Here is a 26,558-nt window from a genome sequence, read left to right as displayed (position 1 = left end):
TTTGAAGTATCTATTTATAACATATCATATATTAATAGACATATATCTGCGATGTAAAATCGAGTGATAAATCAAACACTGTATATATGTTCCTGAAAATTCAATTACATAATAGAATTTAAATTCATCTTGCGATAAAACTGACATCATAATTGCTCGAAATATACGAGCAAAATTTCGGTAAGATTAAACATCATAGATATCGATTATGTTATACGACGAGAAGACAAGAAAATATAAGAAAACAAAATCGGCAAGAAGAAGAAATGGGTATATATTGTACGTTCTTATCTCGGAATGTGGCTGCAAAGCCGCGTCAATACATCCGCCCTTGCAACGAAATAGAGAGAAAAAGAGAAAGATAGAGGGGGAGAGAGAGAGAAAAAGAGGGAGAGGAGAAGAGAGGAAGAACTGCAAGAGATGGTTGCAGAACGGCAAGGAGAGAGGTATAGAGACGGTTCTTCGAAGTCTTCGTTCTCATACGGAAAGGATGGTTGGTGGACTTGTAGCGCGCAGAGCCAGAGGAGGGAAGGGAAATAAAGGGAGAGAAGGGAGGGTAGGGTTGAACGTGGTGAAAGAGGCGATGGCGGAGGGGGTCACGTGGATGGGGGTCTTCGGGGCGAGAGATCACTGCGGCGCCGATATTACTACAGCCAGCTCGAAGATTACCAATATCCTTGAGAGGCGCTCCAGTCCTGTCATAAAAGACGGAGCTTACGAAGATATTACCTAGCTACCTACCTATCTACCGCCAACACCGGGCGCAACCATCGTCGTAGCGCTACCGCCGTAGTCCGACCATCTCACTTTTCGCAACTTCATTTCGGGAAATACTAAAAACACAGAAACACGGAGATCACCCCGTCGTGAGGGTGAGCGGCGATCAACACGCTCGACGTAAGCTGTCTTCGCTTCGTAGAGGGTCTACACTAACGCAATTTAAGTGAAGGACGAGGAGACCGTGGATTTCACGTTGATTGAGATTAAAATGGGCACACTACGCGCAGAAAACTCGTAAACTCGGGGTGTTATATGTCCGTTGAAATGAGATATTACTTTGTCTCGTCGTAGAAATTGTTACGTTTTTCCTCTACTTATCTATCTAGGAAGCGAGGTCGAGAGATCTACTTTATAATTCCCATCATTAAAAATACATGCATTATATATACTTGTATGTAAACATCAAGACTTATTCTTATTAGTTTAAATCAATGCTGTTGCGATCAATCGGTCATCGTTCTTTATTAGAATATCATCGTTGACAGATTTTATTGTCTTTTAGAAACAATGTGAAAATGCGTATCGCTTATAAGACGCAATTATTCATGACGTACAACTTTTGCGGCTCGTAAAATATTTGCCAGAAATTGTGTAAGTTCTGTATAACGATCGAAGACGAAGAAATTTCCGTATGCGTCTTTCAGTTAATATTCGAGCGAATGCGTATTTGACGCAACTAAGCATTCGATACAGTAAGACATTCGCGAAATCAGCTCGACTCTAGCTTCGAAACTTCTACGGGCTTTCTGAAGCAACTGACTGAAGAAGGGAAGCGAGAGAGCGCTCGAAGCGAGATTCGTCTCTCTTTCTCTTCTCCAACTACACTAGATACACTCGTGTCTCACGAGTCCGCCTGAAACCTTAATGGGGAATCGATCGAGTTATTACATCCCTGCAGAGTGTCGCATCGACGAAAGTATATGAGGTCGCGTACACAATGACAGGGGGTGCATTGTGGCGGTGCTTTGTACGACACAAAGCTTTAATCCACGAGCAGATCTGCCAGTGTCAACATCCTCCCTCCCGCACTTGAATACTGCGTTGGCGCATACGCGCGTAAAAAGACGGCTCCCTCCTTTCCCCTTTCCACCTATCTATCCGTTGGGGGACAGGAGAGAGAGCTAGCCTCAATAAATGTCTCATAATCCACCCCGACTTGAATAATCGTCATTCCCCGACTATTGTATCGTTTCCTTATGAAAGCCCCTGGCTGAAGATCGTGTGCGCATCCATAACGTATGTGCATATATGTTCGCGCCATTATAACTATTTATTGCGTTCGACAAGTAGAATTTCTCGCATGTCGATGTGTATTTTTGTTATTATGCGTATAAAGCTAAACGAGAAATTCATGTAACATTTACATTTTCTACGATTTTAATCTATGAAATTGCAGTTTTCGCGAATGGAATTTATTTTAAAATCTACCAAGAGAACAACTCATGTTTAATAATTTATTGTATTTAGATAACGATACGCGGTAGAATCGCCAAGTGTGTTATTTACGTGGTGTGAGAGTTGTGTGTTACGGATATGGTAAACGGACTAACCGTGACGCTCGCCATTTGAGATTTTCTCTCTTCCGCGGCACGAAAGAGTCGTGAATTAATCCTCGTATGGCGAAGACGCGGTACTTCTTCAACGTCGGCCTGAAAGGCGGCTAATCCTTCAGACCGATCCCATTCTTCCTCACTTTTATTCGCGCGTCCGGATTGTTGGCGCGACCGTTAGACGGAGCCCCGTGAAAAGTAGCACGTCCTCGCTAGTGTGAAGATCCGAAGCCGTAATTTATGCGTTACGCTCTCGCCGGTCCACACGCGTGGTCAAACGCTCTCCGGATTGTCCGGCGATATATCCGTACTCTGAACAGAGCCTTTTGGTATTCGGAAGATACTTAGAATTCCAATGACGTACGTTGCCTTCGTGTCGGCCGACTGATTTACACGACAGTGCGTACGAACGAGCGAACGCGCGTGTGCGTTAAGCGTAATTTATGCTTTTAGCTTCCTTAGAATCGAATTCATTGTATCGCGAAAAGACAAATGCATTATTACTGCCGCGTTGAATCTACAATAAATTGAAATTAAACATTAAATCACAAATAATATGGGCAAATGGAAAATCTTTACAAGTTTCGCTCTATATTATTATATAAGCAAACGTGCGTTTTATAAATAAAGTAAATTTGCATGCATATTTCATTCTTGAAGAAATTAATTTATTTCTTGAGACGCGTAAATGTGCCGCTTATATCTGATACTGATATACGAGCGTGTTTTATACATGTGTCCAGACATTGAACCTGTCCGCGAGTTATACGAAGTGTTTTGAGTCATCACCGATGGTGAGACGTGAATCGTGACGACGGTTCACGGCTTCGTCGTAGCAAGGACGATCGTTTCGACGGATCAGAGCGCCGTAGAGAGAACGACCGGGCTCGTTACAACGTAATTACGCGGCTCGTAAGCGTTCACCGAGCGGATGGAACGACAAGGGGGAGGGAAGCGGGCGGGAAGAGAGATTACACGTGGCACGGTGAGAGGCAGCTTATTTTGACATTCTTATCGAAGAATCAGAGTGTGGTAATCCCCGAGGCGGCGTGTGTAATCTCATCCCTCCCCCATTCCCATCCCCAAGATTCGCTCTCCTCGAGTTAGTCCCATGGCCCTTCGGCAACCCCCGTTTCGACCTTTCCCCGGACTCTGTTTCCCATCCCCTGCCGCGCGTTCCCAATACGCTTGATCCGCGCTCACCCTCTCATCATCCTCCTCTTTGCACACCATACACGAGCCGCTAATCTACTATTAATTGCCGCCACAAAACATCCCATATGAGTATGTAAGTACGTATAAATTGCACAACGCTTCTGTGCTCGCACACTTATCATGGACTGTCTCCTCTCAACATTGTCAAATTATGGTATATACGTTTTCGTACTCGCAACTTTGTTTCTCGCATCGCGAAATTATTAATCATCAATTATTCATCAACGGTAATACATTATTAAGTTTTGAAGAAACGACACAAATGATTTACTACCGATGACATATAACAATCGTTAACACGTAATCTTGAAAAATTGTAAAGCTAGCTGTTTTTTTAAAGCTATGTATAAAAAGATAATATTGTAATAAATTATGATCACGTAATAGCTAAGATTTTAGAATGACTTACGATATAAAACTCGTCTTACAAGATTACAATCGAGGATTTCGCTCCGCGTCGTTAGGATGCGATGCACGTTTCATTTCTTCGCGAATTGTCGATGTAATTGACTTATTTAAGGCGTAGCGACATTCGCGAAAGCGACACGATTTATTTCCCCCGTCTCAGATATGTGCGAGTCATCGGTCGCGCGGCAACAGACAGCAGCGATGACACGTCAGCATCTCGCAGCATCCGTGGACGCAGGAACGAGACGAGGAAACGTCATCGGCCGCCCGCGGCGGATCAGCCGGTGTCGCTGCGACCGTCGTTTTCCGTGTCAACGATTCCCGTGTCGTTTAATTTAATTTGACGATCGCTCGTTAAAGCACCGCTCGCGCGCGTAAGAGAGATGAGGTATTAAATCTCACACCTTCGAGTATTCGCGCGCGGTTCGTCCATATCTTCGGTCGTGTCTCCATTCGCTTTGCCATTCGCGGTGCCATCCTCGACGAGACGTTCTCTCCCATTTCTTTGTTCCATTCCGGTCCTCTCTTTCTCGCGTAGGCTGTCGCTTTCGTAGCCACCAGGCGGCCATTACAATATCTTTCTTTTCATCTTCCTACCGCTATGACGCGCTCCTAGTTATGAAAATCACGACTATCGTTTAGAGATCTGCTTCGGGGGACAGAGAATCTCCTATTGCGCGCTGTTAACTATGCATGGAAGCTCCGGTTACACGACAGGGATCTTTCTCTCTGTCTCTGCTTCCTCGTAAGGTCAAGCACCTCGGAAGAAAAATAGATGCCGTGCTAGCGATGATTTTTGTGTGAATCGCTTGAATGTACGTTTCACTTAGGAAATTATGTCGTGAAAGCGCACCGATCTAGCAGAATCGCTTTCCTCCATCTCGTTAACAGCAGAGCACCTGATTCTCTGCCAATCGCTATTTTTGGAGTGATTTCATTTACCGCGAATCCTCTCGCGCACATGCAAAGTTACGTAACGATGGATTGACAGTGATGTTTTTTAATTATTTTTTTTTAATATAAAGACTTTTAATTTAAAGAAAAATTTATAAGGAAAACGAATGTATAATATTTCTTTACACAAAAAGCATTTTTTAAATTTATAAATTAATATCTAGTCTTTGTATTTTATCTGCATCATTCTCATTATTAATTAGCTGGAAAGCCTGTCACACTAGAGATACATCATTATTACACGATTCTTAGCAATAATATAATTACAAATAAAATGTTCTTTAATCAACCTATTTTAAATTGCATCGAAAGATCTTTCTCTCGTGAAAGTGCATCCGATTAACAATATTTTCGTTATCGATAAACTTCAACGTCCAATCATTAAGTACCGTCAACAGTTTGATTTATTCGCTATGCGGCGCAATATTGCGCCTGTAGCTCGCAAGTGAGAGCTTGGGAGAGAATCCGCAAAGCCACAACGTTGTTCCTTTTTCGTCTTTCGTTATGGCATCGATACTTTCTTTCATGTCCAAGGTCGTACTGACGGAAATCATCATTTCCGCGCGCACAGCGTACGATAATGATAGTGCTCGGTGCTACGAAGACATTTCCTCATTGCTGCCGCGTGTATACCGTTGTTCGATAAGCGTAATGTGGAACGCGTGCGTAGATAATTGGAAAATCGACGCGGTGCAATCGAGACACTTAGCGGTCTTTATACGCATATACGGTGATCGATAACGGTAAAACGATGTGTCGGCTTTTACACCGGCAATATTTTAATATCGCGAATCGGAATGCTGCTAAAAATTCGCACGCAGAAATTACGCGCTATTAATGAAAATTGAAGAGAGATTGAAGGTGTTGCCGGCATTCGAGTAATCGAGTGTAGAAATATTTAAATTGTGATAATGATGGAATAGCAATCTTATAAGTGTACCTTACGAGTTTATCCACTCGTAACTAATGACTTGATTTCATATTCCGTTAGAGCAGCAACATATAATTACGAGATATGAATAATTTTTGAGCAGTTTAAGAAAAGCCGGATTTATATAATATTACGTATTGAATATAATAAAGAGCCGAGTTTATGATGATTAATATCCGCGATCGCGCGATTGATGGAAGCAATTTCAACAATTTTGTTTCATCCTCGCTGAATTTCTCAGCCGCTCGCGACGCGAAATAAATTTAATAGCGTATATCAAAATGAGGAGAGGAGCGCGAGATAAATAGCGAGACTGAGGACGCATCTGTAACTTTGGCGACCAAGTATACAAATAAGTGGTAAGTCGCGCGAAGCTTGACGGAAGCGGTGGCACAATTTAACAATGTAAATTTAGCTTTCAGCGCAATGCAACGATACGCGCATGATGGACGAGCCGCGGATGTAGGAGTGCGTTTGCACGCGTACGAGTGAGCGATTGCGAGCGCGCCAGCGCATCCGTCTCCGAGATGGCATAAGCGAGCGCACCGGTCCCGCGCTGCTAACATAATAAATGCACCCGCATAGCGTCCGTCGTATGGACTCGACGCGATGACATCCGGTACGTCATCGGATCCTCGCGTTCTACGTGTCGGGGGACGAAAAATTTCGGCCGCCACGCGACGTTATCGACGAATCGCGACGAATCCCTATGCTTGCCCTTAATTATCCATGTGTCGATGACATGTTCTGCCTGCCCCTTCTTCCCCTCCCTCTTCCGGAATCTGTCAGTAGCCCTTGCACACGTGCGCTATTTCCGGCAAAGGATGCGACCGGCTCGAAATTAGAAACCCGAGTGACTAGCGGATTGAGCTAGGTCAGGGCCATCGTTTTGAAGAAGCAATGACCGAATCTACGACATACGACAAACTCGACATTTGTACATGAATTTGTATGTATTAATTGTGCGCGTAATAAATAATGTCTCATATAATATTATTTCCAAAATATAAATGTAGCCAACAAATTTTGCAATCATCGTTTGCGATGATTCGCATAAGTTATGCGTATCACACAATGCTCTGTGTAGCACAATTTTGTTAAAGATGAAACTGTTAACAGAGTATAAAATCACAATTGCATTTGACAAAATAATTGTGAGATTATATTGCTATTTATTAATGTACCCGTGATTTCATGACATTGCTCATGCGTCCAATTTATTGTCACATCGTTTTAATGAATTCTCCTGGTAAGATGGCGATATATCTCGCTGTAGAAAAGATAATGAATTCTAAACCATGAGCAACGTTTCAAACGGTCGCTTTTGTACCTATATATACACGCATATATTTCAGACAATAATAATTTAAACACGTGTGAGCCATACGTGCTCCCGAAGAAAACTCAAGGATAGATAGACATAACAGGCATTTGAGCCACGAGGCTGTTCGATTATACCTTCGCACTTAATGTGAAGCAGTTGCGCCCTAAGATCGGTATTCTGCTTTCAGAGATAATGGTAGAGTTGACAACACATACTTCCGGTTGCGTTTTTAGTTTGAGATAATTATGAATGCCGCCGCTGTTACACACGTAATAAACAAAGACTAAAACTGCTACTATTAAAAATTTAGTTTAGAATTACTTTTTATTACTTTACGAATTGTTATACCTAGCAAAAATTATGACTCGATATATTTATTCAAATATATGTTTTGTAACATAAGTTTAATTAAATAAAGAATCGAAAAGATAACAGATAGCAGGTCGAAATACACATCAAGTATCCCGCCCTTATGTATTTATTTATTTATCTCTTGAGAGAAATTATCGAGCAGCTTATCCGACAGTCGCGTTGTATAGACCTTAATTAAGATTACAATTAACTCTCGATAATTCGTGCGCGTGTAATCACAGTTTCGGATCTTCGGGCAAGTCCAATGGTTCGTGATGCGAGCCAGGCAGACAGGAGAATGGAGAACAATTCCTTAATGGGTTGCTTTAAAGAGCAATGATTACATTGGAAGTCGAGACTCACAATTTCTCCTCGCTTTTGTTGCAAGCTAACGACTACAAGATTCTCTGCCTGTTACTCGAACGGCTCGTATTTTTAATCATCTCTCTAATATGCGAGGTGTATGCTCATAACACTGTTACCGAATACCATAAATCGTTGGATACGATCTCGTAATTTTTGCGCGCGAATACATGAAGGCAGCGAACGTTATTATTATAGAAATTACTTAAACGATTAGGCTGTCGGCCAGATGCTTTAAACCTAAAACCAACACATGTAAATCACCAAAAGCGGCGACCAGAACAAATTCGTCTAAACTCAAATTTCACAAGTTTTCTAATGGCATGATTATATCTGCAATGATTGTTTCATGACGAATCTGTCGTATATACTGCACTACCAAAAAAGTTATCCTTTTCTATTATTTTTCTTAATAAATTTTCACATGCACATTATTCATTTTTAATTACGAGGTATTAGTAATTTCTCCCTTTCTGGCATACTCTTTCTTAAATGTGTAACTTTGTCATCTGCAAATATAGAGTTGCAACCGAATGCACTTTACTCTCTTTGAATAATTTACGTATTTGTTTGCACAGCGATGCAATTACATTCCGCGAACTTCGGAAAGCTTTGCGGTAACCGACTCGACAAGCCTGATCGATCAACGTCGCGCTCTTCCCGTAGCTTTTACGTAAAGATCACTTCGAAACGAGGGAAGAACAGCGAGCAAGGGCATATCGCGGGAGCAGAGAGAGCAAAGGGATAGCGAGCGGATAGATATGGCGGAACGATGGAAGCCGCGCGCGCGCGCGCGCGGGGGGGGGGGAGGAGACCGGGGAGGCGAATAAATACCCGGAGATGTAATCGCCGAAGGAAACAAGCGGTGAGATTGTTCGGCGAGAATAATTGAAAGCGCCGCCACTTGAGCTTCTCGTTCCCATTCCCGGCGGCTTCTGCCGTCGACGCCGTCGGCTCTTACAACCGCTCTTGACGCCGCACGCCGATTAACGTTACGCCCGCGGAATGCAGTCGCGATCCCGCCGATCGCATCTCTCGTTCGTTGATCGGCGGTTCCTAATGTATGCGTAATGCCTCGGGGCCGACCGCCTGTCCTCATTAACGCCTGGAACGGCCGGCTCGGTCGAGAATGGAGGGACGGAGCCTATAATCGACGAGTATTGGCGAGGGGGCAGCGTAATGTGGTACGGCAGTTTCCGTGAACACACATGTAGACCTCATGTTTTGTCCCTTTTTCTTGTTCTCTTTACGCAAAGATAAATAAATAAATAAATAAATAAATTGTATCATCATTCGTCCCCCTTAAATTGTGAAATTCGCTTTATTAAAGTGAGGAAATATGAATTGTGTAAAAATGTTTTTTTTTTAAAGCTAGATATGTATAAAATGTGCTTAATGTGGATATTAAATTTGATGCAATAAAAAATATAAATATGTAGAGCAAATTTAACGAGGAACTCTATTTAATAATATTCTATTTTTTCAAATACATATCTATTTTATGATACAATATAATCAAATTAATTATTTTAAGATTGTAAATTTCTTTAAAAATTTTTTATAGCAATTAAAGCTTTTTTCTTATATAAACTGTTTTCTTTATCGGAAAGATTTCATCAAGAAATCCTAAATATTGAAATTTCCAAATTCCATATGATACTTATATATACGATTGTTATAATTTTAGAGAATCTTAAGGTTTTAATGAAATCATCAAAACTTTCGGTGACAGATTGCAAGATAATCCCCGGCACATTTAGCAATACGGATCAAATTGCACGAAATATCATAGACATAATCGATACGCGTTTCCCAATCGGTTTAAAATCGCAATCAAATTCGGCTTACATCAGCGATTTTAAACAGCATTGAGAATAGATTCTAATCTCAATTTTGAAAAGTAGTATCTAAATAAATAATATTTAATTACACGCAATACAAGAGCAATATAGAACCCACACATGTCATTATAATATTTCAAAGGAAACGTAAACGCGATATTCGATTCATGGAGATCGACGCTAAAATGTTCCAAAATAGAAAGCAGCTTCTCTCGCGGGCTGCCATAATCGTACATCATCCTTTTATCCGCTCAACCTATTCCTACAAAGTAGACGATCCGCCGCATAGCACCTAGACTGCTCGACTTTTTGGGGTAAGCTTCAATAATACAGCCGGTGGGAAATTGTGATCGAAGGATACTATTGGAAAGCGATACTTTAGCCGAGCCTTGAATAAGTGATGGAACAATATTTTTAAAACGTCTATAATTCGTGGGCCAAGCCTCGCCTCCGCCCTATGGCGAACCTGTATTTATCGGCCCATGGAGTATAGAGACGCAGCCAAGAAAGAAGGGCGATCATTTATGTCGGCGGGGTGGAGGCTCTCCGCCAAGAGTCTCCGTCGCTTTTTACTCTACAATCGGCTTGCGAGTCGAACCGCAGGATTATTGCGGCCATTTATCGGCGCCACCTAATGTTTTAGTAACGATGTCCGGCGCACGTGCGCCTATCCCTGTCGGAGTCGTTCTTCTGGTTTACGGTATAAAATTTCGTGGGTAAAACCCTCCGGAGAGCAGCCACCGGGGTCACGTGCATCGGAGAATATGTCGAATGACTTAAAAGTAAATTCGTTTCTCGATGCAATGTGACGGAAAAGAATTCGTTTTCACGGCATGTAATATCGATACAACGAATGTGCTACTTTGAAAAATAATTTACATAATTGACACATGTATTCAATTTCAATATGATTTGGATGAAAAATTTATAAAAAATTGATTCTAAATTGGCCAAAAAGATTCGCCGCTAAATTATTTTACCCGATATGTTTTTGCGATATACAAATGTATATCTCTGTTATATCACCAATTGTATTCGTATACCATATTCTCACAATATACGATTCTTTTCGGCAAATACCGCACGCGAATAAGACTATCGCTGGTACATATAATATATATTAATCTTTATATCGGAGAAACTCGTGGCAAAACATCGTGTACAAACCGAATAATCTTGTACGAGAAAGCAAGCAATATTCAATCGGAGAATATATCGGCCATACATATGCAAATAGCCGGGCACGGAGCATTGATTTGATGAAAATGTCCGTTTCGCGGTCCGCTGTTCCCTGATGAAAGAATTTATTTCGCGCCGGTAGACAACCGTGCCGCGAATCAATTTGCCCGTTTCTACTCGGATTACGCGAGACTCGAAGTATTCTCGAGATTTTACGATGAGATCTATTATTAGTCGTGGACTCGGCTCGTTTAAAAGGTGCCACATCGTTCTCACGGAATCGCCGGAACGAGAAGACCGCAATTCCGCCGATCATCCAGGGAGCGTATTGCGCACGTAGCGAGGCACGAACTGTCACGATGCAATGTATATATTGTATATCGTTAAAACTCCACCGTCCAGCCGTTTTACGATTTCGATCGAACTATAAAGCTTATCTGGCTTTCTATTCGATTGGTATGTATAAAGGCGGATGGACCGACTACTTTCTCGCGCCCGCATTGGATTGTCGTGAAAGCAGGACGCACTTCTTGTATACGCGCGCATACTCGCAACGCGAGTCATCGTCTTCATTGTACGTATCTACTTTCCGTTGTGTTTCCTTGACCAGACAGGCTGATACATCCATGTAACCATCCAAGGGTTTTACCTCTTTCCAAATTTAAAGGAAAGACTTTATCGCGTATGTAGCAAAGGTCGGGAAGCTCTTGCTATCATTACATCTATTTTTATACTGATCTATTTTAATACCGATGTTTTTTTCGAAAATCATGTCAATTTTATCGATTTAAAATTTTTTCAATGGAACTAAATTGTAGATAATTATCGGTTATTTACAATTTAAAATCTCATCGCTCGATCGTTCGAACGCTCTATCTACATACTTAATTTCGCTATATTATTCATTGTGTTGGAGCTACTAATGATCAAGCTCACGACTCAGCACTATTTGTCTTTGCGCACCGAGCGTATAATTCTCCGATGTTATGCATGAAACATTTTAACGCTAATTGGCGCTCATTTCGCGCTACTGCCTCTTGTTAAAAGGTGGTATATGTGCGCCGCGCCGCGGCGGCGAAACCCGTTCGCACACCTGTACGGCGGACTCATTGCATATCTGGAATCCCACTTGGGCGTAACGCGCTAACGTAAGGTCACCCGCGAGTATATCAACGTCTCGGAGGTACGTCCGTTATATTGATTGCGAGAACACAAGATACCTGGTCTGAAACCACGCGCGCGCACACGACGGCTTATGGCGGGGAGGGGGAGGTAGAAGGCGCGGATTCCACTGTAGCGTGCAAGCGGAAGCCTTCATCATGATTATCATCATATCTCCGCTAGACATCAAAGACTTATCTTTCTGCCTGTCTCGGTCTCTCTCTTTCTCTCCCTCTTTGCCATTCTCTCTCTCTCTCTCTCTCTCCTTGTTTCACGGGCTCGCTCTCCCTCCCTCTGCCCCTTTTCCGTGGCCTTTACGCCCTTTCTCTGCCTAGCTCGCTCTCTGTATCCCCCGACGATTCTCTCCTTCGTTTCCTCGTCCTTTCGCCCCGCGCTCCCCATCCTTCCGTCGCCTCTTTCTCTTCAAGCCGCGCGCGTGGCTTTGGGGTTCCGAGAGATGACCATTTATAAATTACTCTCGGACTCCTTGATACAGAATGCATCGGTTGATACGCCGCTAGTCCATTACGTAAAATTAATACATCGCTTTCTTGCAATCTACGCGAAAGAATGTCGTTATGGTAAGTTACCTGCGCAAAGATTTTTTTTCTCATAATACGAATTCCATGGAAGAGATTGTTGTTGATACGTTGTAAAAATAATTATGTGTTTCGTATTACTGCCCACTGATTTAATGAAAAACATAACGCGATGATTGTAAAATGAAGAAGGTAAAGAAACAAACATAAAAATGTACGTAAAAATGTAACTAAAAGGAACAGATTTAATTCATTGTTTGGCTCGCGTGACTGTACATTCCTCGTGTACCATGTTCACAGTTCTCAATGTCTTCTCAGTTAGGTCGAAAGAATAATATTATAACGCAACAAAAAAAGGGAGATCTAGAGAAATAGAAACAGAGGCGGAGGAGAAGGAGGGAAGAGGGCGCGGGACAAACACATGTTGCACACTCGCCGGCTGCTGCTGGCTCCTTCGCTCGCGAAGAGAGTCTCTCTCTCTCTCTCTTTCTCTCTGTCTTTGACTTCTCTCGTCGCGACGCGTAACGTAAGACTAACAACACAATGGAAGCAACAGCTGCATGATAGATGGTAGCTGCTGGATCAACCGACCGACCGGCCGGCACCGCCGATTCCGACGCTCTTTCTTCTGGATTCTGGACCCTGATTCTTCTCTTTCGCGCTCGCGGTTTAGAGATTTGTCGCTATCGACTTGACTCGTGCGATTCGCGGAAGCAGAGAAAAGTACGCGGAAATTCGAGGTTTGTGTCGACTCGACGATGTCGCGTTTCTCGATGTATCATATATTTCGGCGTGGGTTTTATCGGCCAAAAAAGACCTTCTGCGAGACATCTGGCCGGGAGTGTTCACCGATATGCGTCACGCCTTATTGTGGACCAATAAGGCTTCTTCAATCGCGAAGCGATTTTTCGAGAGATCCCTTTTAGCCAGTGATTTATGGAACCGATATGATTTACACGACGCGAAGAGTAAGTGGCATCTATTGATAGACACGAGTGTTTTTGATATTTCATACGATAGCGCCGAAATAATCCGTAAGAATGTTTTATCTTTTCGCTTATCACGCGAGCGATATTTTTCGGAATTCTACCAATTTCGCAATATTTTCAGACGGAAAACGAAGAAAATGCGACGATATCTAGAATAATATATGCGATATGTATATACAATGACGGTGCGCGAGAGATATCAGGTAACTATGTATCGTATATCTGTATCCATCTCGCATTAATACGCATTAAACAACGAAGATTAAAATAATAGGAGCGCGTTTATCGACGAGCGCAATTTGCGTAATAGCGCGGACGGTCAGGCGAAGAATAATATGCGCGTATATAAGAGATACAAGGAGCGCTACCGTGCTTGCACGCAGCCAACGCCACACACACGACGCAGCCTCCAATTAGCCTCTCATTGAATCTCGAAAGAGGAAGGAGCGGAACAAGAGGCCGGTTCTCGTCGCCGGCCGCTCCGTGCCCGCGCGGCCATTCGCGTACGCCATTGTCATCCATTTGTTCATACAAATCCCTGACTATAATCGTTTAATGCCCACATTCATCGCGGCGGCATTGTGCCGCCGCTGGTGCGTTAGTCCTTGGCATGCATGCGTAGTCGCGTCCTCCGACAAGGAGCTTAGGGCCTTAAGACGAGCTTCGTGCGACCGTAGGCGACCGCCGATGTGCGCTATCCCTCCCCCACCCCCTCCGGTAAATCTCTCGAGATGCACGTGTGTCCGATTATACGCAAGAGAGATCCGCTATATCGTCGAATTTGGATCGCTCGTTGTCGTGCGACCTCTCGCGATCAATTAATCTCCGCCGTCGGAAATTCTTCGCACCTTAAACGGCGGTTCTATTGTGACGTCTTTCTTCGACTCGCGTCTTTGAAGATTGATACCTGTGCCTATATTTGTCCGTTTGACGAGAATTTGTATAGAGCGTACACGGATCTTTGGAAAATGTAAATTAGGTGGAAATAAAATGAAATTATTAAATGCGCTTCGTTATATTTTTGTAGTATTTGTCATAATTTTACGAAAAGTTCCTTGGAAAAAATATCGATGTAGTTTCTCTCGACTTAGCCACGCGGAGCAATGTTCGATACCAATAAATTTACAATCACCTCTTCTCCATTTCCCCATCGCTCGTCTCTCGTTCCTGCCACCGGTGGCCGACTGTGATACCGACGTTATGTTTTCGAGATGCGCCACGCTCACAATGGATAATGCCTCGCGGGCACCGCGCTTTTAGCAGCAATCTAACGGCACTCAGTGCGCGCGCGTGTATGCGTGTGTACGTGTTACGCGCGCACACAGGCGTCCCGGGGCCAGAGATAGCGCGTTGACTGAATACCGCACGCACACCGAGCGTGCGAGCCCGTTGCCTCTTTGTGGAACGCTCAAAGAGCACAATGTCCATAGTCCGAAGCCGACAATGGGCCCTCCACAACTGGTTAATATCAAGGTTGTTTGAAGGGTAGCCCCCGATCGCGCTCGCGCGCGTCCGCTGAGCGTCCGCGGTTGTCCTCCTTGTCGTTTCGCGATGCGGACTCTCGTGAGAGTACAGCATTGTGTCCGACGAAGGCGAAGGATAAGGCCGGCTCCTCGGCGGACGTCGACCGACTTTGTCGCTCTCCGCAGAGTACGTACGTTCGTCTGATGATTTTTTAACGAATTGCAGGGAAAGAGCCGCGATGTCCCGGTGATTTCTCCCGGCAGCTACGACCTCGCGCTTTCTAATGACACGTTACATTTTGCACCGTATGCCTCGTGTGCATCGCGCACAATGGTTTTTACGGTGGATTCACGCTGAATGATTTTGCGTCATTTATATTATTTTATTGACGAATTCTTTTTTAAATGTACGGATAATTTCCTTTTTGTAAAAATCGAGCGTTTTATCTTTTTCTGCTCAATTTTAATTATAATTACAAATCGTTCCAATAACGTTTTCTCGTTCGGAGAGGCTTTTAATATCTACAAGGACATGTTTTTTTCTCTTGTCGATTATTTCTATTTAAAAATACAATCATTATCTACATGATAAATATTTACACGTTTGGCACATTGTACGTATGATTATGTAACAAATTGTACGACGTTGTCAATTGCCGAGCGAATACTTTTTTCTTGATGTAATTTCAATAGGATAATTTAACAAAAATGAGATTTACATACACATCGGTGCACATTCAACTTGACTGATTTTTTTGCTGTTCATTAAGAAATACGTTGTCAGTTATCGCAACACTTGCGATTTATAATCACGAGATGAATTGTTTAATTAATAGTTGAACAATCATGTGTTGGAGCAATCGCATGTCATTGTATCGTGTTACTGTCGTTGGGTTCTGATCAAATTATGGATTTATATCAATCTAATATTTTTGAATAATTTAAAAAAATATTTTTTAAAAATGATATTGAATTTTATTTATAAAAATTTTCATATATTTTAATCGACATTTAATTTAGCTAATATTACTTGCTAAAAAAGATATTCTCAGAAAATTTAGTAACCATGAGTTTGTCATGCTTCTCGCGATTCACTTGAATAGAAGGAAATCAAGCGCGGAAGGGGACTAATTAAAAAACATATGGTCTCTTTAAAAAGGAAACTCCCGGGCCTCTGGTCGATTTTGTAAACAACGAATCGCATTCGCGCGCACGTCAAAAGGGAGAGGAAACCAGGATGATGGAGCACAGAGACGCAGAAAGGGAGATTGTGTTCTCTAGGGAACAGTCAAAGCAGACGGTGTCCCTATAATGATGTTCTGGGCATCAAACCAAGAACGATGCTCTTTGAACGTTGTTCGATGCGGTGTTGCTTATGAACGCGACGAGAATAATAAGGTCCGAAATTACCGTCGTATAATTCACCAATTTACGTTTGGACTCTAATAATACATTTCACTCTTATAGATGTATTTCAAATATTTTCATACACATTTATAGTCTAATATTAAAAATTTAATTATTACATATAACAAGTTACCGCTAAACAAGAGAATCATATTCTTATTTCTTGATAATTTCTTGCTTTAATTGGAATTAATATAAATAAGAATAATAATTTAAAGAATAATCTCTCTTAAGACAATGTCATTTAAAAGTGAAAAGAGGACATTATTATCCTTCTATTTGTTTTCAGTCTTGCCTATAATTTTTATATATAATTATTTTAGAAAATGGTGAATATTTAGTAACACACTTAAAAATATTCACCGATAAACACACATAAGGAACGAGTTCCGCTATACAACAAGTGAGATTGAGTTACGGTCGTCTAACCGCTAGGAACTAACGTATAATAAGAGAGATTTGAGAGCCTGTTTCACGAGTGCGGGGGTGTTACCGCTAAACAAATGCGTCGCGTGCGTGCGCCTTAATGCGCCTGAGTTCGAAATTGCCAGGTTCGCGAAAAAGCCTGCAATTATATGTAAATTTATGTAGAGCGGCGCGTCATTAAAGAGATCGTGAATTACGAAGTTACGATCGTGAGCGCGTGCTGCGCGAGGTCATACGTTGCCTTCGCGTTTAATTGACCTATCCGTCCACTCCGCGGCTTTAGCGAGTTCTTACGCGCAAAGAGAACGTTTAAATAAATCTGAATTGAATAAATCTAATTATGTTGTCTCGGTCAAATAGATTTGATATGTAAGTACATTGAAATGACGATATATTTAATTTAAATATTGTTGCAATCGAAGAATTAGACACCTATTAAAATCATATACGTCTACGAGTTTCCAAATTTCTTTTTTCAAACTATATGAGAAATTTACACGTTCAATATAATTTTCGGTAATATTTTAGTAATTGTTCTCAATAATAGGACTATTTTTTGTAGAGCAATTAAAGTAATCTATTTTCTGCAGTTTTTCTTGATATCGTAACAATTATACATAGCGGATAATTACGAATCGAAAAGTGAAATCGGATTAAAAATGAAAACTCGCGCCTCCTGACAGCATACATTTGATGAAATAAAGCACGCCAAACTACAAATTACATCTCTCGCGCGATCGCTCCAAGTGTCTGGTAGCTACCGGCCGGTTGTATACGGGGCTTCCAAAGCGCTCACTTTTTCCTTTTTATTCCGCGTCGCAGTAGTGTGGTTGCTATCAGAGATAGAAGCGCGGCGCCGCGACGCGCCGCATCGAGAGGGGACGACAGGTCGGCCCCGTCCTCTCCCCGAGGGAGCAGCAATTTATAAATAATTGAGCCGAGTCCGGTAAAAAATGAATTACGTGTCCCTGTACAATATGAGGAGTTGCTTTACAGTAAAACGAGGAAGGGACCCGCGAGACCCGTGACATCGTCGTAGACGCGATGCTGTCGCGGGGTCGCGAGGAAGTGACTACCGATGAGGATACAGCGACACCGAAAAAGAAGGAGAGAGAAAGAGACAGATGAGGTAACATAAGCCGCATCAATTTTGCAATTGGAGAATTTTATGTTCGCGCGGGCTCTATACATTATGGACAAGCTTTCGCCGCGACGTCTATCCACCTCGACCGACCGTTTGGTTCTTGAGCTTGCATCTTTTCTCTTTTTTTACACGTGGCTTTCTGGATTAGGGACCGATATTTTTGTCCTTCCCACCTCATTTCATTTAAATATTTGAGGAAACAGCTCGAATGTTGAGTATGTTTCGCGAAATTCGACATTGCAATTTTTATTAATTATAAAAGTGATAGTTGAACGAAGTATATCATGTGCATATGTTGTCTTTCATGATTATTTAATTAGCATTATTATTTAATTATTAATATATGTGCCATTAGTCAATAACCGATCAGCCTTCTTCTGTTAGTAATCATAATGCACTTTTCAGTAATATTTATTAAGTGATACATACATTTAAAAATCGCGCAATTTTTAAAGCTAAATGTCATATGCTTTTATTTTAGCCATTTCTACATTAGTAGGCTATAAGTCGTTTATATTTTTCATTATCATCATTGCACAATTAACACGAATAATGAATTTTTAGTGAGTTTATAATAAACATGCTGTTATAAAAGATAGAGAGAAAAATCTCTACTTCACAAATCGTAGAGAGCATATAAATGATTATTTATATATGATTTTTTATATATGATTTTTATGTTTACGAATTGACGTATGAAATTTTACAGATCTCTCTCTCTCTCTCTCTCTCTCTCTCTCTCTCTCTCTCTCTCTCTCTCTCTCTCTCTTTGGAACCGATTTTTAAAAAGTAGGACTTTGTATTGTCGTCCAACCGGTTTGTGATTATTGGACGATAGGCCAACGTTCGAGTCGTTATACTAAAAATCTAAATAATTATAATATTATTGTCACTGTGCATAAATAAGAAAACGTGCCAGATAAAAGATAAAAGATTTCGCAAAAACTGGCTATTACGTGAAATCAATTTATTTAATGCGCGACATCGATTCAAGCCATGATATATTTGATGTATTCAAAATTTATGAAAGATATTTGGATAAAAAATACACACTCTAAAATTTAAATATATTATAAACATAATTTTTTTATATAAAGTTTTTTATATAATTTTTTTATGTAAATTTTTTATATAATTTTTGTTATAAAAATAATCTCGTTTTGCGTGACTCGTGTTGCGTATTAACTGACGTAAAAACTGACTTTGTATTTTAAAATATAATCTTATAGCCCAGAATATCTTCCTTCGTCGTCCTCGATTGAAATTAAGAAAACAAATATCACGGAAGCGTCGCGAGATAAAAGGAAAAGTAATACGGTGCAATTCGAAAGATAAAGTCGGTAATGCTTTTGGATTTCGCGCAAACATCGTTTTAATCCCCATTTCAACAAAGTCCCAGGCACAGAAAGGACTGGGAAGTTATATCCCTGTAAAGAGAAACAGCGCGAAAGAGGCGTCGGGTAGGGAAAGGAGAGTAGCGAGTTGAATCGAGGCGAGTAATCAGGGAGACATTATTTTCTCTTTGAGACCTCCCGTGTTTTATTACGAAGGAAAACGTATAATCCGCTTGTGCAATTCGGGCGACCGAGCTCGTTCCTGTTTCGTCGTCTTTAGTTCGTCCATCATTCGCAATTGACGTGCTCGATGGAATCCACGGCGCCACGCTCGAACATCGAGCCGAGGGGTGCGCCGATCTTTAGCTTTCCTTCGAATTTATCGACAAGTACAACGAAGAAACGATGAAAGCAGCCGACGTGCAAAATGCTGAAGCGAGAGAATTATTATCTCGCCGTCGATTACATGAAATAAGTTCTTGTATCGATTCTCGGTATGAATGATAGCGAAATTTATTCGACTAATTACGCGATACTAATTGCCGCTTTGCGAATCACCGTAATTCGTGCAGGAACGGTATCTATAGTTTCGAGCTCCGGTTCGAATATCCCTCGAGATCTTTGTCGCGACTGCGAAAAACGTGGAATTCTTATTCCATGGCGTTCCATTATACGCGTCGAAAAAAATATCGCCCCTTCGCTCTTTCTTTCGCGGCCTCGCTCATCGCCCGGAGAATAACATTCGCACTTTACGATTATGCTTGTCTACTTTTTTTTTGTCAAAGAAGCCGGGCTTTCTCGGCATCAACGGCAGATTCACGATCGGCTGTTCCACGCACACACAGGCCTCGATTAAAGTCGACAACGGCCGCTGAGGTACACGCTGAACGACCAGCGAGTTCCGCATAAATCGAGAATTAAATAGACAAGCTTTTCAGGATCTGCATAATCTCGCGAGAGTGTGTTAATCCTGGGCGAGGTATTCTAAACAGCTTGTTGTTATTCGTCGAAGAGACTAAGAAGATGCTCTTTATAGTTCCTTTCATTACACCGTAAACAACATATGCATTTGAGAAATTGTTTTAATATAAAAATTATAAATTATAATATGCAAATTGTAAATATTATATAATATACAGACATTATTTGATAACATGTTATTATTTGTCATTAGCATCTTTGTTTTATTAAGTTACAATGAGAATGTTTTCATATGCAACAATAACATGATGATAAGAAATAAATGTTCAAATGTAATGAATACAAGAAACTGTAGACGTTGCAAATAACGATGGCGCCATGTTATTTTTAATCAAATACATGTTTTGCTTGCGATATTTTTGAAACACCATTTGTGTCACTTTAACGACCACGCGGTGACCGGATGTCGTAATGGACGTACCGACAAAAGCGCGCATCTTGACTTCTTTTTCTTTCTTTCCTCCCTGTCTCGTTTGTCTCTGCAGTTCTATCCACGACATATGATCGTAATGCGTTCTTCGCATATCTTCAATTCGTTGTTATTTTAACTCGCTATCTGCGGATGATCGAGATTCAAACATACGAGCATGTATTATGTGTCATCGAGGTCCGATATTCTTAAAGCACTTGTCGTTGCCAAAAATTTGAGTTATCGATAATAACGGGCGACAGTGACTGGCTACCCGCGTTTCTGAGCACGCGAATGACGCGATATCTTTTTGTCCGCGGAAATAAAAATATTGCAATAAAGATCTCCCTCGCCGTGTCATTTCGGTGCACGTCGTGTTTCGCAAACACGTGTAGCGGCGCATTTTGTTGCATTTCTGCGGTGCGCTTCTTTTCCTCTTCAAAGACACAAACAAGATAGAATGTGGATTATTCCTACGCTTCTCTTTTTCCTGATTTCTCTTTTCACGCGAAACAATTTTAATAATCGCGTAAAAGAGAGAGAGTCAAAGTTACGACCAACAAATCCCGAGAAAAATATCATTTTTCGCTCAAGGTTATACGAATATACCGAGATAACTTGTCTTTGAGGTGTCGTCGCGCCCAAATTACTTTCAATTTAACGCACTCGTCGCTTCGACCTGCTTTTCTTCTCGAAGAAATGGAGGAACGAAATTAGCGGAAGCGCGATGATTCGCATCAGGCATTCGCGATGCGCGTGATTGCGTAATCATCATTGTGCTATTTGCACAAAAACTGCGATAAGATTAAACAGCGTTCTCTCCTACCGTCGAAAATCTCGAGCTAAACCGTGTAACATTTTATCATCGCTTGGGAGATACGCTGATACAAGTTTATTGACAATTGCTAGATGGAACGATGATACTGGCATAGCCAGTACGATACTCGTAGCTGCGCGCTATTTACTTAGCGTTCCGCCATTGGTAGCGGCATGTCAATATCGCGCCGGATGCGACATCCGTATTCGGGAATGGAAATCGATGTTCGAGAAATCTGTAAATTCGCATTATACATCACTGTACGAAAATGTCCGCGATTTAAAGAAACGAGAGTGATCTTGATATTTTATAACATTCGTAAATATTTTTAAAACTTGCAAAGTACGTAATCACAAACGCGGATAATCAAAATACGATAAAATCATCCACCGCGCGCGATCGAATGAAGATCTCGTCGACAATTTTTTTTTGTCCGCAAAATGACAACCATTCGGTGGCTATCCATCAACGATCGTCCAATAAATCGAACCGTGCACGCGAATTTCGCGTTCTCTCGCAGCGGACGGTAATTCAATTCCGTTTACGCAATTTCAAACGGCAGAGCGATCGGCGACTCAACGGGTGTCCCGATTGTTCCCGATCGTTTTCAATATTTCCCCGGCAAATCATAACTCGTCACTTACCTAGGAAAGATCGTTGGAATGATTCTCTCGTCGAACTGGTCATCGCAATGGCGATCGCAATCTTCCGCGCCTGACATCGCGGCAGTTCGCTGGGCTTGTAAATTGATTGTGGTTATATCGCCGTAACTGAAAGTGATCTGCTCGTTAAGTACCATGGGGTCCCAAGAAAGACAGTCTGGAAAGAGAGACGATGACTGGAGAGACGGCGAAATCGCGATCGAGAAAATAACGACGATACCTCCGATGTACGCGATTAATGGCGAAAGCCGCGAGTTTTACTCTCGCCACGTTTCTTGCCTCAAGTCGGTCTTACGCGAGCAATGACGGAACTTGAACGTTGCGTAAGCTCACGGTAACTCGCTTCCGCTTCATCGTGTACAGGAGCAATACAGTACAGATTGCCAGACTGGAAAGCGAATTGTAAAGTAAAAACACGTTTTCCAGAACGTTTCATGCAATGTATAAAATATATGCTTATTACTGCAGTTGTTGATGGATTTTTTGCAATGCATTTTTCATTCATACAATTTTGATTGACCGAACGGTACATCCGTTCATAGTAAAAATTTATTCTCATCATTAAATATCTTTGTCATTAAATGTAAAATTAAATGCATGCTGGCAAAGTTGCTTGAAATTAATTAAGAACTGATACTTTATTTTATCGACTAGTCTATTCTTTTAAAATTTAATTTAAAATACAAAATTTTTAGTTTCATTTCATCATTATATGTTACATCAGACTTTAAACAAAATTCTTCTAATAAATTTTAAATTCAATATGCAATAATTAATAATTATTATTTAATTTTCTTTTCCAGCTTGCATCTTTGCTAATACGCGCTAATTAGTTAAACTATGATTTTTACGTACCTAATCGTTTCCATTCTTAATGACAGATAAGAATCTGAATGTTCGATACACAATGAAAACGCAGAATATCCAACCCACAAAGTACACCTCTAAATAGTACTTCCGCTTAGATCGCACTTTTCGTTGCGTCCTGAAACCTACAACGCGCGGCAAATCATTATTCTCGCTTGATCCTTACGATTGTACGCGAAGGAGTTGAGTCGCGAGCCGAATTTTCCGTTTTCGCGGTGGGAGAGCGCGTACGTATTTCGCCACCCCGTATATATCGCCTGGGAAAATAAATCTTGTGGACACTCACCGGGAGGGAGACTGGACACTGGAGGCTGTCACCGGACACGGGTTGCAACGACTGCAGCATATCGCGTGCGTGAAAGAGAGGACGGCTATCAATGGCTGCATTATACAATACTCGACGATGGTATATACGCCAATACGCGATGACCGGCGCGAGTGTGCGTATGTGTGTGTGTGCGCGCGCGCGCGCGCATCTCGTCAAGTATGTGTGCACATGCACGCTGATATACAAAGTAGTGTAATGCGTGTATATATGTATATATATATAGATATCACCGAACGAGGTGTGTTGTTCACCGCGCGCGGCAGGTATTGCCATCAGGAGAGGTTCTGCGGCGCGCATAACCCGTTCGCGCGCTCGCGAGCGCGAGACGGATGGACGAAAACGGCCGTGAACGACGAAGGGAGATGACACGTTGTGCTCCACCCTGTTCTCGGTTTACTTTTCGACGAGCATTTCGCCGATTAGATATCGCTCTTTTGTAAACATTGTGCTACGAATGGGTTCGATTATTGTATGACATCCTCACCTCTTTCTTTTTCTCTTTCTATGTCTCTGGTATTCTCTTTCTCTCTCTCTCTCTCACATCTTTATCGCCCCCGATACCATCGTATACGTTTCTGTTTTCCCCCCTCCCACCCCTCTTTCCTGTCGCCATCGCAGACCCCCTGCCTTCTTTCTCGCGTCCATTCTACTCTTCTCTCTCTTTTCATTCTTTATTCCGCATCTCTCTTTTGATCTCACTCGACCGGATCGACCTGTTCACGTGTGCACTCGCAATAACTATATCCAGCTTGGGTCTTTCTTTTTTTGTCAGGCAATTCTTGCGCAGCTTGAAAATGGATTGACTTATTGTCCCGGCAAAATCGCGTCCCATCGTTCGTGATTGTCCACGCATGTTTGAATATGTACTTAGCTCGAACATCAAGTCAAGTATATGACGAGTATTTTTCTGTCGCTCATTTATACTGCCACGTGCGCGATTCTACGTAAATTCTATTTATAGTAGTAAATTCTATTTTTCGCCTGAGGTATTAATATTCACACGTTTCGCATTGTCAAACAACGTGCGTATCGCGTACAATTCGATCGATCGCTCGCAAGAGTAATCGTGTAAAGTATAAATCATTTCGATAGCATATCAGTATCCGAAGGTGTACAGTGAAGTGATATATCATAACTATCTTTCTCTCTCTTCCCTATGTCATGACAATTTTTTGTAGATTTTTTCTATCTAATAATTTCATAGAACGGAATAAGATAACCCTAACACTTCAACAGATAAAATGTCAATCCTTTTTGTCTAACGCAAATAAAATTGAGAGGAGAGAAATGTAAGACGCGGAGTCAAATGTTGTAGATTCTATGAGAATCCATTTGATGAGATTGTATCTGAGATTTTTAAAGTTTTAAAGTACTATTATATCATTACGTTAACACGATTTCAATTGAAATACGCTTGTAACAAGCGTTTGTATGCAAGTGCAACAGCTCGATAAGCGAGTACGAACACGCTACGAACATGCTACGCAGAGATGCATCGCTGGGGGAATAAGTTACATCGCCGATAAATCGCATTGGTATATAGTTGGACTCTGTACGCGATGATAGATTTCATAGTTAATGTTAAAGGTCTTTATAGGTTCCCCATTAAGTCACATTGTACACGGTTGGATAGCCACATCCTGAATGAATAAGCACAATAAGCAGGTGTCATTTGTACTTACCGGCTTCGAATCTCCTTCCAGCTGATCGGGTTTACGGCCGTATCGACCCCGTCCACCGTCGTACAATTATGGCGAACATCAGGAAGCGCACCATCCTGCGGACAGAAAAAAAATCTTGGTCAGCTTGATGAATAATGCGAAACGTCATTCCGCGCTGGTTAATCTTCGATAGAATCTCTGGCGCGTAATACATTTCCAATTCTACTTCTCTAATATTCTTACAATTTTTATTACTCGCGCGAGTGATCACAACTTCTTCTCAAATTTCGTTAAACTATTGACTTGACAATAAAATTTATTAACGGTAAAGAATAGTACGCGATAATCGAATATTAAATTTTATAATCATCAAATGAGTTTTACATATCAAAGTAAACTTAGTTATTTTTTTTATTACTATACACGGATCTTTAACATATATATAGTATATGTGTTTGAATAATCGAAGAGCTTAAAGCTCAAGATATGTATTAGCATCTCATTGAATGCAAATCAATCAATCAATTCGTGTTTAACATTATTGTAGAATTGAAATGGATTGGGATTTATTCAAAGTAAAATAAAAAGAATAAGATTCAAAAATATAAAGAAATATACATAGATAATGTAATATACATAGATAATGTACAGTTCTAACAAGAAACAGAATAAAAAAGAATTATAAGTTGCAGATTTTTTTTCGCAAAAGGAAATATAAATAAGTAAATGTAAATGAAGTTTCATCAAGAACAAAACTGATATAAAGAATTTAAGCAATGAATATGTGTTAATGCTTCCCAATCTTAATCTATCCAGTCGCAAGTAAAGAAAGGATAATTAAAGCACCGCAATATCTCTACTGAAATTATAGAAATTTGCATTTTTATAGCAATACTACAATAACTACATTAATTTATGAATTTTCGCAATTATGAGATAATGCGAGTGTATCCTGCATCATAATGGCCTCATAACGCCTTTCATTCCATAATGAGAAAAAACATACATTTTATTAAATGTGCTACCTAGAATTCATTTTTATAAAAGTCAAAAGATCGGCAATCTGCGGTTGGTTACTGACAGGTTACGAAGGATTCTGGAAAAAGACAAAGGACGATGATTCAGAGGTAGGAGGAGAGAAGAACCTGGTAGATGACACGAGATTCCTTCGAACGCAGGTACTACGTCACTGTCTTTTTCTTCTCCGCTTCGCTACTCTCTCTTTCTCTCCCGAACGGCTTCTATGGTTTAATGTTTTCGAGTTGAAACGTCGGCATTCCTACCGCCGCATGGAATCCGACGATGTTAAATGAGTCTTGAGAAAATATAATGTTCACTAAACATTTCTCTCTCCCTTCCATAATTTATAATCATATAAAAAAGTGTTTAAATTTAACAAATGCTTGAAATTATTTTATTAAATATATTGTATAAATAATTGTAATAAAATATATACTTTATTATAATTATTTAT

At 41.0% G+C, this 26,558-nt stretch overlaps 1 protein-coding gene across 3 annotated transcripts in view; it reads right to left on the bottom strand.

The window, feature by feature from the left end:
• The window catches only part of LOC105254440 (transcription factor SOX-5), a 146,129-nt gene that overhangs the window by 76,953 nt on the left and 42,618 nt on the right, over nt 1-26,558 (bottom strand). Inside the window, exons 3-5 of one of the 3 annotated variants that reach the window (XM_025411959.1) lie at nt 25,106-25,200; nt 23,084-23,220; nt 22,211-22,616 (exon numbers count right to left, since the gene is read on the bottom strand). In XM_025411959.1, coding sequence (XP_025267744.1) covers nt 22,211-22,365 — 155 coding nt within the window. In that variant the 5' untranslated portion in view covers nt 22,366-22,616; nt 23,084-23,220; nt 25,106-25,200. Of the gene's footprint in view, nt 1-22,210; nt 22,617-23,083; nt 23,221-23,381; nt 23,518-25,105; nt 25,201-26,558 lie in introns of those variants that run through there. The other 2 variants (XM_011263113.3, XM_020028513.2) reach the window with 2 other exon arrangements.

Source organism: Camponotus floridanus, unplaced genomic scaffold, assembly GCF_003227725.1.
Source record: "Camponotus floridanus strain SB8 unplaced genomic scaffold, Cflo_v7.5 scaffold46, whole genome shotgun sequence".
NCBI classification, from domain to species: Eukaryota; Metazoa; Arthropoda; class Insecta; order Hymenoptera; family Formicidae; genus Camponotus; species Camponotus floridanus.
The sequence above is the reverse complement of the archived record's forward strand: the minus strand, read 5'-3'. Positions and strand labels throughout refer to the sequence as shown.